Here is a 16,728-nt window from a genome sequence, read left to right as displayed (position 1 = left end):
AACAGATGTCAACATTTCTGGCTCAAGCAATATTCAATTCAACAATTAAAAACTCTTGTGTAAATCCAAATATATAACATTTTCTCTTACCCTATTAAAGTATGCATTTGGAATAATTTACTGCTTGTGAGCTGGTTATTAAAACAAAAGAAAAATAATAATCAAAAGAACACATCATTGCAACTGCTCTCATAAACAGCAGCATAAGAAAAGTTAGAAAAGATATATGGCGTTTCACTTTCTTAATAGTTAACCCAGGGTCATTCTAGGTAAACAGAATCTTCGTTTAACTTGATTAACGTTTGGCATTGCTCATCAATTAGCAGAGGTTAAAGGGACACTTTGAAAATAGGCCTATTTTATGGCTCCCCTCACACAAAAATGTCTCTATAGTAGTAAATTGTTCAGGCACTATGTAATATCATTCCGACTGTTGTAGCCATGGTACGGCAGCAAAGTCCCTTGATTATTATGCAGGAATGAGATATGCATACGCAATGTAACTACATATGAGTCAAACTTTAAATAGGAAAAATATTGAAACTGTTTAGTTATTTTGAGTGAGATACTAATGGTCTAATCCAACTCAATTGTATGCCGGACCTGGAAATCAGTTGAGAGGATTTAAGAATAGTAAAACTCAACGTTTTAACTCTGGCAGTGTTAAAAAGAGGAGTGGTCCCTTAAGAATTAACCTTGGGTTTTCTTACTGTTTCACACTTTCCATTTTTAAACCTTTCGAGTTTACATATTCACATTGCCATCGTCATTGACAGGACAAATGCACAGTTAACATGTTTACACTAAGGCTCCAGTGCTGTGCATTCTCATAATATACAGAATATTGCCAGCTATTTTATTCTTAATGGACCTAACAATTAGAATGAGACACTGACTTTTTGATACAACTGTCATGTTTTTTGTCACCATTTAAAAATTCCCCCTCATCCCTTGAAATATCCTGCTCATGCAATTTACATTGTTTTAACTAAATTCTTAAGCACAATAACATGAGGCAAGTGAGTGACTGTTCATTTCTAAGCATCCAGCCATAACATTAATTTTCATAACTCGGGTAAAAAAAAAATCAATTTCAATCCTATATTTAAATTGCAAAAATGTGAAACCTTCCGTTACCTTGGGTCAACAGAGTTTTATCTCTGATTTGAGGGAAGGAATAGCACATAAAACTGTCCACGTCATTTGAATTGGGCTTCCTCATCCTGAGTATTTTGGACATCAGAATGATAAAGAGGCTCTAAAAGTGCTGGAAGATTGGAGGCGGTACAGTTGTAACAGGGACATGTGGGTCTGCTCTCCTGCACAGCGTGTAATTTAAAACCAAGCACAAGCTTGGGGGCTGCACTGAACTTCTCTCGCACACACACATATGCTCGTGCACATACACACACATACAGTCAGACCGAACGGCACGCTAAGTTCAGGCATCCAGCCCTGCAAAAAGCTCATGACAGGACAAAAAGCTCAGCAAACAGGACATATACAGATTGGATGAGATTTTGGATGCATTCCCCTGTGTACAGGTAATTGATGCCTTACATTAAACTTGTCCATGTTTGCATGTCTGAATGGTTAGCCTTTCTCTTAGTGCCAGTGCAGATGGACAGACAGTATGTCTGCTCTATTGAATGGACTGCAGTTTTGTAACAGAGAGTTCGCATGCTTGATTTTGGCTGGGACTTGAGCATTGACTGAAGCCCGTTTGTATTAAAATTTTGTTTAGCAATTGTGTCAAGATGCACCATCCAATTCCACATGCTTGTTCCAGAAAGAAATTCTGGCTGATGAGTCAAAAATGCATGCTTGTGGACTTTTGTTAAAAAAAATCAAATTATTGATTTTGGTCAGTGTGAGTCCAGAGGTTCGTCTGTGTAAATATACTCAGTAAGTTTTTTATTTGAAAAACGAGATTTGATCATTACATCATTTTAAAGCTAAGTACAGGAAAACTCTTTGATAGATGTAAAAAATGAGTCTTTTCCTCCCCGGGCAGGAAGTTCAAATGGTTTTAATTAAGCACTGCTGGCCATGTAAGCGTGTTCTCTCACAGACACACTGCGAGGAAGGGGGCTGAATTCTCTCTCTTTCAAGGTTTCTAACCTGAAAAACTTTTCTTTAGACCTGAACTAATCAGAATCATTTATTTTCAAACACGCAGGGTGACCTAGAATATGGGTGGCATGGGAAATTAAAAAAAGGAAAGGAGATGAAAAGAAAATACACACTCCCCCTCTGATGTTGGACAGTGAACAGTGCCTGCGTTCTGCTCCATTTCCCATTGACGTTTTCCATCTCTTCCTTCTTCTTTCCTTCTATTATTGAAGTAAACTAATGTCATGGTGGCAACCACAGTCTCACACAAGGCTTGCTTTATGCTGGATCATTCACCTGAAATGCTGACTGCTTCCTGTTAATATCTGCTTCATTAGAAATTCTCAGAGCCAGCTTTCTCCACAGCAGGCTCCTGTTATAACTGGAGTTAACCTGCATTTTTATCATCAAATTTTAGAAGCTAACTGTCATTGTATAATGCTACTGAATCATAATTTTGTCTTGTGTTGCCTTAAATAATAATGTGATCATTATATAAATACTATTTCTTCATAATTGTGTCCTTTTTTCAATGACGAGAGATCATTTTCATTTCAGAGATCATAACATATTCACCAGCATGGACTTTATTGTATGGATGTAGAGATGAAAAGGGATGGAGGAGGGATGGTAAGGGGACAATGGGATGAAGGGAAATGGGAGTAAGATAATAATGTAGGTAGTAGGTAGGTAGGTTGGTTTGAATGTCCTACAATGATGCTAGAGACTCAGAATGAGGGTACCATCTCTGTAATATTTTGGTAGAGTGACCCCCATCTTTCACCCCACATTGAACCTAGGAGGGATGAGAGGGTTATAAGGATTGTAAATGGGAAACAATGAAATAGAATGAGTAAAGGTGAATTTGAGAAAATGAGATGAACAGTGCTAGCAGGCTGTTCTGCCTTAAATAAATTTAGGGAGTAGATGATTGAATGAAGTGAGGCATGGTCCTGTCCATGAACTCCAAACACGTCAGCTCCATTTCATATAGTTATCAACATTTTTTGATCTTACTACAAAAGATAACGTGACCTAATTTTGAAAGTACAAACATCTTCTTGTTGTTTTTATGTTGTCAAGAAATTTCAGCATCAGTATCATTATATATCTGATCTGAAGACAAACTTACTGGCAAAACTCATCTAAAAACATAAGTATGACAATATGCGAACTCACATTTGTTTTAACCTATACCAGAGACGCTAAAAACTAGGACCCGCAGGCCCAAGTTGGCCCATGGTAACCTTTGATTTGGCCCGCCATCCCATCTGAAAGGAGAAGGAGAATGATGGGGATGTTTTGAGATTGTCAAATCTAATGTAACACTTTATTTGTGTTAATGTTAAAGCTGAAATTAATGTTTTAAGTAAATTGCGTAAATTAATTAGATTTTGTTTAAATGTGCATACTGTCACTCGACAATGCAGAGACTTTGGTGAGCAAATCAATTCAAAGCTTGACTAGTGTATTCAGCATTGAACAGCATTGAACTCCACTGTGTTATGATTGTTTCTGTTTTTTGTATTCCAATAAGTTATCATTTAAAAAGTTTCTATCTATTTTAAAATATTATGAAATAAATTAAGATATTACCCATGGAAACTTTAATGTAATATAGTTTTCTGGCCCTTCATATGAAATAAATTTGATCTATATCTTTTATTCCATATAAATTTTACTCTACAGCTTTTAGTTTGATGCAAGTATAAAAGCACAGTATTATGTAAGTATTATGTAAGGTGAACTGCATAGTAAAGCCTTGGGAAATGCACCTTTGTACAGCAATGCATTACATCTAAATTGGCCAACTGGCGCATGATTAAAGAAAATGGCTTTAGAAAATAGAAAAAGAAAAAAACATAAAACATAAAAAAGTGTTTTGTGATTATCACACAGCATGTTCACATGATGTCTTAGTTTTACCATTTTGTCACTGGAAAGAGAGAACATGGAACTATTCCTGCAAATAAAAAACTGACAATTTAATTACATATTACATCTGTGAAAATAGCTGCAAAATAACGTAACTATGAACTGGAAGAGTGCTGCTTGTCAGAGGTACAAGTCTTGCCAAGACCTGTTAGTAATTTTACAGTGTCTTGAAATACAGGGAAAGCCCCGAAGCCCCAAAATCCATCTGTGAATTACTGATTTTTACTGATATCAGCAAGTGTGAAGGACCAATGCATGCTAGAGTTGTGAATGGTTACCAGCAGTCTTTTCATAATTTATTTTAGGAAGATATTCAGCAAAAAGATCAGGCTGGTAAAGTACACTACAGCATCACAGTTTAATGATTGCGCTGGCCTTCCAGCTCACCCCGTTTCTTTTGTTGATGAATTAAAGGCGTGCTCAAAATAGCAAACTGTTGTCTCATATTCATAACAGATTGTGAAAGTATCTGTTAGCCTTCCCATTCATCTTAATTGACACGCTGGACCACTCAAAATAAACAGAGCAATGTTTTGCGAGCGCTACAGAGCCACAGTCTGTATACTTTTGAGGAAGTCAATCAACAATTGGATTACAGTTTTCGCACAGTAAAAATGGGAGCACAGCACACAGCACTACAAATCTAAGAGCCAAGTTTATGGGAGGTTATTGTAACTCTAATACACGAGCAAATCGAGAGAAGAAAACATCAAGGAAATAAAGATCACTTATTTGTCATTGTTATTATATAATAATAAAAAATGTAAAATGTCTCCCCACAAAGCAAATATTGACTTAGCAGGGCGTGAGCTCGTGAAAGGGATTAGGCCAGAAATAGGGTTGTAGTTTGTTCGGTTTTTATGAAAACACTGGGGAAATCATTCATCCAAATGCATTAGATCATTTTCAATTGTAATTAAAACATTACGCAGTCATGATCCTTGACATACAGTAATTAATTTTAAGACATTTTCCTACTCTAAGGACCTATTTATGATGGACTATTAAATTGCTGAACTTTAATGCATAGCCAGGGTAAAAAATTCAGCCATGATGTCAGGAGCCTGTACCATCAAGCTGGATTAGCTGGCTAGTCACATAAGTTTCAGTATAGTTTGCACCAATCTTGGGTTTTAGCTAAAATGAAGGGAGCTTGACTTTAATCACTCTTCGATCCCATTGCATTAAGGAGGAGCTGAGCTACATATACCTAAAATACAGAGTTGGTGGAAACTAAACTAAAACTTAACTGGCTAGCTTGTTAATCTTCCTTTATGGTACAGGCCCTAGATGTGCATTTATTTCAGAAATTTAACACTTATTCTAACCCAAATTATATCATGGTTACATTGACTAAAGAATGTGTTTATTTTTATATTTCCTTCTAGGGTTTTCATTAATGAATATGTGTCGAAGGGTACATTTACACTACAGAGTTTTAAATTTTTATGGTTGTTCATTTACACTTTTGGGGCCTAAAAATAAAGCAACTAAATTTAGAAATGGATAGTTTACATAAAACTCAAGTTACTTATCAAGTGGTTCCAAACCCTTGAGACCTTTGTTCATCTTCGTAACATAGATAAAATATTTTGGATAAAATTTGAGAGCTCTCTGACTTTCCAAAGAAAGCAATGGTCCTGACAAAAAATAAATAAATAAAAAATCCTCAAAACAGTTTATGTGTCTTCAGTGAAACAACCAGAATATTATCCAGATACGAGAATACTTTACGACAATACAAATAATGACTAAATTAAAGTTTCTTCTCTTCAGTGTCAGTATAGGGTGCTCCGTTCCTCTTTTTGAAACAAAGCTTAAAAGCATCTGAGGACTAAATCAGCAATTGTGACAGAGTGCAGCTCATATGAACACACGCTCTATACTGACAAGGAGGAGAAGAAATTGTTGGCTAGCTTGTTAATCTTCCTTTATGGTACAGGCCCTAGATGTGCATTTATTTCAGTAATTTAACACTTATTCTAATCCAAATATATCACGGTTACATTCACTATAGAATGTGTTTATTTTCATATTTCCTTCTAGGGTTTTCATTAATGAATTCACAGAAAAGAAGAAATTGTTGAATAAAGTAATAATTTTAGTTTTTTATGTGTGTGCAAAAGTATTATTGTAGCTTGATTAGTTTCCAGTACCACTTAGGACATATGGTCTGTTTTGAGGAGATTGTTTTTCAGGATGTTGCACCAGGACTTTGCTATTTATGGAGGATCTTGGAGCTCTCGGATTTCATTGAAAATATCTTAATTTGTGATTCTAAGACAATTGAAGGTTTTGGAACAATCTGAGGGTGGGAAATTAATAACCACCTAATTTTTTGGGTAAACTAACGTTTAACTGTTACCCCATTTTAGAGATTAAAAATTCTATATAATATATGCATATTCTAAAGTTGTTGACGATAATCAATAAATTAATTAATGTACTGAAAACATCCATTCAGTGGGATGGTAAAAGTTACAAGTTTAATTATTTGGACAATAAGACTGTTGATCTCTGTGTAAACTACAAAAAAATGTGATTTTATAAAATGTGTGTGTTTCACATTCTGCAAGAATACTTGACAACCAAGAAAACAATGGCAGATACTAGAACCAGATGTGCTTCAGCAACTACTTTTGTATATGTAGGAGCTTTTGCAGATATGTGTGAAAGAGGATCCGCCATTGTCATTATATGCAGCACTGTTATTAATGTGACAAAAGTAACATTAAATTATAATGTGGTCAAGAAGATAAAATACTTCTTTATAGTTTAAGTTTAACCTGCACTGATTTTACAAGAATTAACTGCAAGACAAAGGTTCTTTTCACTTGTGTTTGCATTCTTGGTTGTTTAGGTACTAACATTTTGTTTGCCTTTTCTCAGGGACTGTAGCGGCACCTCCTCACTCTGATTAAACAAGCTCTCGGTTTATTGAGATTGTGCTGAGACTCCACTTGACTGGTTAACCCAGCTGCTGCTTTTTGCCATGCGGCTGCTCTGCGGTCTGCTGCTGCTGTGCCTGGTGGTCTGGGCAGCCGAGGCACGAAAGGGTGGAAGGGCGCGTCGAGTACGGAGTCGAGACCATACCACTAAAAGGTTTGCTGCAGACTGCAAGGAAACTTTAGTCAATGGGGAAAAGTACTTTGACTGCCAAGAGCGCCACTTGACAGCTGTACTACTGGGCTGGCCTGAGGACATTCACCACCTTCTGCTGGCACGCAATAGGATTCAGGTGCTGCGAGACAATACCTTTAGTCACTTCCGAAACCTAAAAAGCCTTGATCTCCAGCAGAATGAAATCTCCCGCATTGATGATGGAGCATTTGACGGCCTGAGCAAGCTCACCACTTTATTGTTGCAACACAACCGTCTGCAGGTGGCGAGCGAAGGCATGCTGATCCCAATGCCACAGCTCAAGTACTTGCGGCTCCATGATAATCCCTGGAGGTGTGACTGCCAGCTGGACAGCCTGGTTAGATTCATTCAAGTGCCCAGTAATCGTAACATTGGCAATTATGCACGCTGTGCAGAGCCTAGGGAATTCTCAGGGAGGCAACTGAAGAAGCTGGATGCAGAGATGCTTTGCTCCCCTGAGCAGGAGAAAGAAGCAATTTTGGATCCAGAGAATCAGCAACTACCGGCTCCCCAAAAAAAGTCTGACGCAACCTCTTTATGCCACACCTACATGCATCCTGTACCCCGCATGGACTGCAGGAACAGAGGTGAGAAAGCGATTGCTCTATATTGTCAGTTTTCTCTTGTAGAAGGGGGAGTGAGATACATTTGTGGCTGTAAAGTGACAAAACATTATGCTTGTTTAGGAAAATCCAATCATGTATAAACTAATTTGGTAAAACCACGGTGACCAAAATGGTGCATACAGTGTTTTCTGTAAAGAAGGCATGCAGCCAAATGAAATGCAATTAAGTAATTAAGTCTGACACAAAGATGAAGGGGTTTGGTTTAAAAATGTGTGTTTTTTCAAGCAAATTTAAACTTTTCAAATAGGGTTATGGCAAAGTGTTTCACAATATGCACTCACAATGAGTAATGCTTTCCTCAGATCCCTAGAAACTCCATTTTAATCATTTACAGTATTTATTTACAGTTCTTTTGGCACACAATTTTTTTAGAGCTTTGTATTATTATAGTTGAAATACTGAAGTCAAATGCAATGTTTTGACAATGTTTTTGGTATTTTTTCTGGACTTTGAACAACTGTCTATGGAGGATGAGGGAGCTCTCTGATTTTATCTAAAATATCTTCATTTGTGTTTTAATGATGAACAAAGCTCTTGGGGGCTTGAGTGAGAGAGATAATTTAATAACTACGTTTAAATTTAGGTTAACTAATTCTTTAAAAAAACATACAAAGACATGCTGTAAAACTGACGAAAAATGACAATTTTTGTCAACTTTATCTTTCAATGGACATATGATATATTATTAATTTCTGAAGAGAGATTTGTGAAACATTAATCATTTCTGCTGACTCAACATGTGGTGAAATTCTCTAATTCACAGCAGAGTGGAACAAACGTCTGCTAACATGAAATATAAGATGCAGAGAACTAGAGAAAAAGAAAATGAGTATCTTTCCAGCTACAACATCTGGAGACCCTTCTCTTGGGACACATTAATGCCATATTCAGACTGTTATCAAGACACCGTAACTTTTCTGAAACTTGAATCTCTGTATTATTTTTCAAAAGTCTCAGCAAAACTAAAGCAACGCTCAAATAAGATCTGTGACTGTCTTTCAAAGGCTCATTCATCTTCCAAAAGCTTATAGGAAATACCACATTGCTATGGCAATGCATGTGAATCTCCATGGGAATCCGAGGACAGTGCTGGTCTGTGTTTTATGCATGTCTTGTAGCATTTTGGGGAACAATTTGGGACAAGAGGGGGCTTTAATGAAACGCTGGCTGTAAGATATGACAAAGAAAGCATCTCTCCGATTTCATTCATAAAAAGACAGACATTCTGTAAAAGAGCTCTTTGACACTGCAAAAAAAGGTTTCTGGTCCCACTTTATATTAAGTGGCCTTAACTAATACGTACTTACACTGTAATTAATCTTTTGTTACAATATTCTTATTGTGTATTTACAGGTTTTTACATTGTACTTATGCTTGATTACATATCTGCATGTAATACAACTGTAACTATTTTCTGTAATTACATTTAAAATTACACTATTAACCCATCAGTAAAACCCAGTTATTTTCCCGAGGAGCCCATCCCAAGCATGTTGCTCGCTGCTAAAATATTTTTAATTCATTATGTCATGATCACCAGCGATCTAGCTGCAGATCACTTAAGGACTACAAATCCACCATTTATGGACTACAAGACCCAGTCATATAACACACACACACACACACCTGGATCCAGATCAAGACTGATTACACTCTCACAGCTGAAACTGCTCAAGGACTGATGAATGTACAACATAAGGAGCACAAACACTGTTGCTGAGTGTCTGTTAAGTGACATTACAAAGCGTTTTCCTTGCCTTGCCTTCTGGATTTTGAACCTTTGCTTTGCTTTGTTTTGTTTGATTATTCCTGTATGCTGCCTGCCTTCTTACCATTTGCCTGCTATTTCGACTACGACTCTGGGTTGCCCTCATACATCTGTTTGCTCCTGTGTTGATCATTGCTTGTCTGACCATTCTGTCAATAAAACCCTGCATTTGGATCCTCACCCCTATTGTCAGTGTCACTTAACAGATAACAAGACTCAGCAACAATGTTGGTGCTCCTTATGTAGTGCATTCATCAGTCCTTGAGCAGCTTCAGCTGTGAGAGTGTAATCAGTCTTGATCTGTATCCAGGTGTGTTTGTTGTATGACTGTGTCTTGTAGTCTATAAATGGCGGGTTTGTAGTCCTTAAGCGATCTGCAGCTACTAGATCGCTGGTGATCATGAGACATATGCTTAACTCTGACAGTTTCTGTTAATAAATGTATCTGTAAAAACTACAAATATACATTATATACATTATAAATATACATAAAAAAACACATTTTCAGCACATGATTCTTGAGCTCTCCATCTTATAAAGTTAGGTTCCTTGTTTTGAAAAATGAGCTAAATGTGTTTTGACAACCCTGACAAGACTGAATACAGTCAAGCCAAAGACAAAGTCATGAGGGTTAGATGAGGCAAGCAAAACGTGCGTGATACAAAACAGTCAATGTGAAATAAATGAAGTCAGATGGGTTTTGAAGTCAGTGGGATTTGGACTTGTTCAGAAATAGTGAGTCAGCAGTCTGGAGTTGAGGGGGGCATTCTGAAACACTCCACCAAACAAAAAAGTCACACTTTTATAGCGTTACATCATCTCTTTCGGGACCTAAGGGATAACTGGAAATTTCTTTTGTCAGTATTAATTGCAGAAAGCCCTTACAGGAATGTTGTGGCAAGAGCAGAAGGCTGAAAGCCAAGTATTAGTGATCTCAGCTTCTGGGAAGGCTTTTCCCTGAATTAGTTAGTCACAAGAATAACGGCAGGATCATTTTTTGGAGACAATTTAGTCTCCAGGTCCCTGAGACACAGTCAAATAGTGTAAAATCTACTCTAGGAGTAGCTGTGGATAAAATCTCTGTTAATATAAATTGTTAAACGTAAAATCTAAGCGAGATCTCTTGTTGAAGGTGCTCTGGGGTTTGAAACAGGTGCTCTGGCGGGTTCAAGCAGGAAGTGCAGCTGCATCTGTTCTGCATGCTGCATTGCTTTTGCACGTCAAGCTGACGAGTCCCACGATAACATTTCCGAATATAACACAGACAGTGATGCCTCACAGAGTTTTGAGTGTTGCCACAAAACGTGTGCCATGTGTACGGCTTCAATAGCTTTCTCCGTGGTGATATAAATAAATATGGCCAGGCATGGTTTGCTGGAGCCTGCTAAAGTGTTGCTTTCGAGTGCCCAGAATCTTCCAAAATAAATAGTGCTCCCATCGCAACGATTACTGTCACACATGCTTTGCGTACAATTTAAAATCCATATACAGATACTACTTAGTTTGAATACCATCACTAGTACAGTAAGTGTCTTAGAAAATGACGTTAAAAGACCACCTACGAGGAGGCAACTGTTCAGAACTTTCAACAATTGTCATGACAGATGTTTCCATGTATGGTTAGCCTGCTGGAAATCATTTGGAAATATAGAAAGCTCATCAAAGTACTTTGTAAGCACATGGGGAATTTTGTACAACACAATATTCCTTTGAGAATCAAAGCGTGAAACAGCATTTGTTGCTGGATGCAATGCACTGTCAATCAGTCAAACCGTGCTAATTATGAAAGAGCTGTTGTCAAAGGCCTACGTAATTACAGTGATTTGACTCTCTCTTCCACAGATCTTAAAACTGTGCCGGCTGACATCCCTCTGGATATTGTGAAATTGGATTTATCCAGAAACACCATCAAGCAACTGAGACAGAAGGAGTTTGTCAACGTTAAAGAGCTTAAGCTCTTGAACCTGAGTGGAAACAGTCTGGAAAGCATCGACACAGGTGAGTTGTGGGCTTTTTTTAAAGTTAAAAGGATAAAGAATGATGGATAAAGTGCAAGAAACATTAAGTCACCTGGTATGTTGGCTAGAAAATCCATGGTATGTCACTTAGAAAACATTATTTTCCAAAAAAAAAAAAAAAAAGTGGAAAAATCCACTTTTGCCCTATGTACTCCCATTTGAAAAAAATACCATAGTAATTTAAAGTACTTTATTCCTTTTGAACAAGAATAGTTGCTGTAATAATACAGCTTTATAACATATAAATAGTTATAGCTATACAAAGGAATTTAGTATTAAAATACACTGCAGTTTACGGTAGTAAAAACTATACTATACTGCATTATTTATCACAGTTTTCTGTTCACTATACAGTTAATAGCATTCATTCATTTTCTTGTCAGCTTAGTCCCTTTATTAATCAGGGGTCGCCACAGCGGAATGAACCGCCAACTTATCCAGCAAGTTTTTTTTCCGCAGCGTATGCCCTTCCAGCCACAACCCATCTCTGTGAAACATCCACACACACACACTCATACACTACGGACAAGTTAGCCTACCCAATTCACCTGTACCACATGACTTTGGACTGTGGGGGAAACCGGAGCACCCGGAGGAAACCCACGCGAAGGCAGGGAGAACATGCAAACTCCACACAGAAACGCCAACTGAGCCGAGGTTTGAACCAGCAACCTTCTTGCTGTGAGGCGACAGCACTACCTACTGCGCCACTGCCTCGCCACAGTTAATAGTACTCATTATAAAATACTGTTGTAAATCCTATAATATATACGGTTTAATAACACTTTACCATAGTATGATTCAAAAACACGATAGTATTTACAATCAATTACAATAGTGGTTAATTTTGTCATGAGGGCTGTATGAATTGCAGTGAAGGAATCAATGCCTTCCACAAGTAGAAGGGTTTCAGAGTCCCATGATCATTCCTAAAATAATTACAATGAGGGGTTTTGGGGGAAGTAAAGAAAAGAAGTCATGAGGAAAATCAAAGTGTGCCTCAACTATGCACCACAACTATAAACATTTGTTATTGTGGAGACAGCAATAAAGATCAGCATGTTAAAATTCAAGCCTTTCAAGCAATTAAAGTAAACAGAGCAGGGGGTTCACTGAATACAATTACTTGTAAACATTTGTAGGCAGTTTCTTGCTGAGTAGTTGCATTTAGCAGCTTTTGGAATCCTGTAATCTTTCTTCTATGAAATACAAAAGGACTTTACAGCCTGTTTTCAACAAATAGAATCTCTTGAGATGATGTATAATTTGATTAGACATTTGCTAATGATCTTAATGATGGCTATTATAAAGGTTTACCAAGAAACTATGAATGTTTAAATCTGTTTTCGTTCAATTTTATTTCTAGAGTCTGTCAGATCTGTACACTCCACTATGTTTGGTTATTCAAATCCATTTCAAATTTCCTCAAAGTAATTTTAAATGACATATGTTTAATCAACTGACCACTGGATTCCCTTTCCTGCATTTTTTACGATTGAGTCCCAAAAAGGCTTCTGCAAACGTTTGTTGCCATACACAGAATTCACATTATAGTCTTTCTCTCACCATAGAGAGAAATACAAACAAAAACCGAGTACTTGCTGATGTTGCTATAATTATAAGACACTTAAGCCTTTCTAAACTGCCTTAAAAAATGCACTTAATCACAGTCAGTTGGGCTCTGATGAACAGACCAGCAGGGTGGGTCGACTAATGGATCCCTAGAGAGGGATGATAACACTGACTCAGGAGCCGAAGTCTTCCTTCTGTTGACAGCTTAGAAAGCAGACTGCATTTACTTCAGTGTTAATTCATTTAGACGTATATCCTAACTGAAGAACTTAAAGGCACAACTGGATTGCGGGTATTTATCAAAAAAGTAGTTGATGATAATAACATGACTGACTGTGGAATCGTGCCAGTTGTCATTTTCATTACATTCTATAGGCAGAGGCGCCGATAAGCGGGGGTAAGTTAAAACAATTCTAAGGGACAACATATTTTTATGGCCCCCAAAGATAGTATCAGAGATACTAATCATACCATGTAATGATTAACAGGGTTTTTTAGGCTTTTGTTCTAAAAAATAATCAATGAACAGCATTTAAATTTGATCACGCACGCTCAAGCATGTTTGCTTTGTGTTTAAAAAGCAATGAGGTTATCTTTTTGTGAGCTTTGAAATTACATCTGATTAACATTGACAGTGATTGTAGTTAAGAGTTAAGTTCATTCACATTAATTATTTTTATTATTTCTTTATATACTTTTGCCATGACAATTTTGTGTGAATATTCGACATGGAAGAAATCTCTTACATTTTATAAAAAATATAATAATTTGTTCTGAAGATGAATCAAACTGGGTTTGGAATGGCTTGAGTAAATGATGACAGAATTTTCATTTTGGGGTGAACTAAGCTTTTAAGCAACTTATAAGTGTTGTTGACAGCATCAGAGACCATTTAAAAAACATGAAAATAATTATATCGATTTATTTTATTTATAAAATTACATTACCAGAAATCTGTATAGCGTGTTTTGTATTATAAGTTTACATAATTTTGGTAAAATAAAACATGCAGTCAATACAGATTAATTTGTACTTTGTCCTCAAATATTTTATTATTTTTGTTGTTGTTTTTTATTATTACTTTTAGATATCAAAATGTTTTTGAACATAAGAGTGTAACGTCTTTGTACTTATTGTTTATTTTTTGTTTTTTCTGTTTCGGTAGCTGCTTTTACAGGCCTGCTGTACTTGGGAGAACTGGATCTGTCCAACAATAGCTTGCGATATTTTCAATATGGCGTTTTGGAGGACCTGTACTTCCTGAAGAGGCTGTCACTAGGGGACAATCCCTGGATTTGTGATTACAACATCCATTACTTGATCTACTGGCTGAAACATCACCCTGATGTATCCCACACAGGTCTAGTGTGCAGTGAACCAGAAGAGTTTCGTGGTTGGCCGGTAGAAAACTATGTGAAGACATACAACGCGGAGTGTCCTAAAGACAAGCAGCTGGGCAACCTTCCTGACACTGACTTGGCAGGCAACACACCTCTTGAGCTCACTGCTGAGATAGATGAAGAGGAGGGGCCTAGACCTTACAGAGGGCACAAGAAATTTGAGATCATTCGTCTGAATTAAACTGTGATGCTGCTGGGAATTTTTTCGTTCTTTTAAAAAAAATGTTGTGAACAAATGGTTTTCCAAGCAAAATTCAGACTACAAGAGAGGTGAAACTTTATCATGCTGTCACAATTACAGATTCTTTCAGTTCAATCAGAACAGCTGATGTTTACGTATTGTGTTTTATGAGTACTTTTTTAATTGAATCATGATAAATAAAAGTACATATTGATTTTTTTTATTCATTGATGAGTTTGATGTTTGTCCATTAAATATGCACACAATCACAGATGTCTAATAGTTCAGCTAAAAACAAACTATTTGTTTCCACAATTTTAGCGTTTCTGAAATTTGATTTTAGTATGTTTAGGATCTCAAAGTTATAACAACATGTACATTGACATGAACACATTTCATAAACACAATTACGCTCAGACAACAATGGTACTATTTTTCGAAAACTTTAACTTTGAAACCAGTTTTCTAAAGTTTTAATCTTAAGCCGCTATTATAGTATTGTTTTAAAAATGAATGAAATATAAAAAGTGTTCCGTGATAGATTAAAAGAACTGTCACATTAAGCCTGTGGTTCCCAAAATGGGGGGTCGGGACGCCGTGAAGGGTGGTGGAAAAATGAGGGGGTGTCGCTTGGTCACTTTCAAAAATCTAATCCATTTAATAAACTATTAAAGTTACCATATTTTATCCTTAAACTACAAAATAATTCTAGAAAAATAGTATTTAATAGTTAAAAATTAAAACATTAAAAAACAACATGCAAAAAAAAAAAAGCCATCAGCATTTGGATTGTTTTTTCCACTTGCGTTAACAACACATCGATAGCAACAGTTCCAGAAGATTGATTCTACAACACAATGTTAAACTTTGACACCTTTACGGCACTCACATACATTAAAAAAAGGCCACGACTAAACATGGAGGATCTCCAAGCGGGAGTCATCAAAATTAAACTAAGAATAGAATTGTGCTGTAAACATTGTGCCCACCAGTCTTGTTAAGTGAGGTTAATATTAAATTAAACAAATAATGGCCATAAAAATGATATAGTTGTTAAACTGTTGCATACTCTATGCTAGTGTTTATTTAGGTCTATTGGAGTTGTGTGCAAAGTTTGTATGTTTAAAACCACCTCATAGGATAGTGGGTCGTGTGTCAGTGGAATTGTTATTTAGAAAGTCACAAGCTGAAAACTTTGGAAGCCCCTGAGTTAAGCTACATGCAACAATATTATTAACAGGTCATGAATTGGCTTTTTTATTACACCTATTTTTGTCTAATGTCCACTTTTTACCTTTGGATGATTACTTTCATTAGGCTTTAATTCCCTGCTTTGTCAGGGGACGCCACAGCAGAATTTCATTACCTTTGCATGGTTACTTTTAAAAACTTCTAAATCAATAAGTAATATTTTCTACCCAGGGTTTGAGTATGTCTCAAGAAAAATGCGTGTTTTTTATTACTTGTTGATGTGGTTATTTCTTTGCTTTTGTTATTGTGTTACTGAAGTAGCACATTTATGGGCCCTTTACTGCATTCATTTTATACAAATAATTAAACTGTTGCTTTGTAAAATGATTGTGTTTAAACTGCTCTATTTGCACATACAAACCCCTGAAAAAATATGCCATTTAAATCGGTCAAAGACATTGATTCTGGTTTTAATTGACTCCATGTGCTGATTAACAAGAAAGCAATCTCGGTTCAGTTCTCTTCAGAAATAAAAAGTGGGCTCTGAAATTGATAATGAATGTAAAAATTAGAATAAAATAAATATGATTAAATATCTTATTATGTTTTTTTAAATAGATAGCATAAATTTCTATATTTTCGGAAAAGCGACCACATAGAACTCACATGCTCATTTGTAGCTCAAAATAAATCTTCAACATCTTGCACAAAGATAAACGTCTACAGTCTAAAAATTTAAAACATGCATTTGCACAGAAAGTTAGTCATGTGATCTATATGTCTA

At 36.4% G+C, this 16,728-nt stretch overlaps 2 protein-coding genes across 7 annotated transcripts in view; one reads left to right on the top strand and one right to left on the bottom strand.

Moving 5' to 3' along the window:
- ccdc146 (coiled-coil domain containing 146) overlaps window positions 1–16,728 on the bottom strand; it is a 98,942-nt gene that overhangs the window by 41,769 nt on the left and 40,445 nt on the right. The gene's annotated exons all lie outside the window — the stretch shown is intronic.
- On the top strand, window positions 1,399–16,328 carry lrrc17 (leucine rich repeat containing 17). Of its 2 annotated transcripts, none has more exons than XM_009300345.4 (4): window positions 1,399–1,544; window positions 6,937–7,775; window positions 11,425–11,580; window positions 14,338–14,980. In XM_009300345.4, the coding sequence occupies exons 2-4, from the start codon at window positions 7,040–7,042 to the stop codon at window positions 14,751–14,753; spliced, it is 1,308 nt and encodes a 435-aa protein (XP_009298620.1). In that variant the 5' UTR covers window positions 1,399–1,544; window positions 6,937–7,039; the 3' UTR covers window positions 14,754–14,980.

This window comes from Danio rerio, chromosome 4 (genome assembly GCF_049306965.1).
Source record: "Danio rerio strain Tuebingen ecotype United States chromosome 4, GRCz12tu, whole genome shotgun sequence".
In the NCBI taxonomy this organism is placed as follows: Eukaryota; Metazoa; Chordata; class Actinopteri; order Cypriniformes; family Danionidae; genus Danio; species Danio rerio.
This window is presented reverse-complemented; position numbering and strand designations above follow the sequence as displayed.

What these genes read in the sequence shown, in the direction of transcription:
- lrrc17 (XM_009300345.4), top strand. Translation starts at nt 7,040, where the DNA reads ATGCGGCTGCTCTGCGGTCTGCTGCTGCTGTGCCTGGTGGTCTGGGCA. An exon ending in CATGGACTGCAGGAACAGAG is followed by an intron (nt 7,776 to 11,424) that starts GTGAGAAAGCGA and finishes TCTCTTCCACAG; the next exon opens with ATCTTAAAACTGTGCCGGCT. An exon ending in TCTGGAAAGCATCGACACAG is followed by an intron (nt 11,581 to 14,337) that starts GTGAGTTGTGGG and finishes CTGTTTCGGTAG; the next exon opens with CTGCTTTTACAGGCCTGCTG.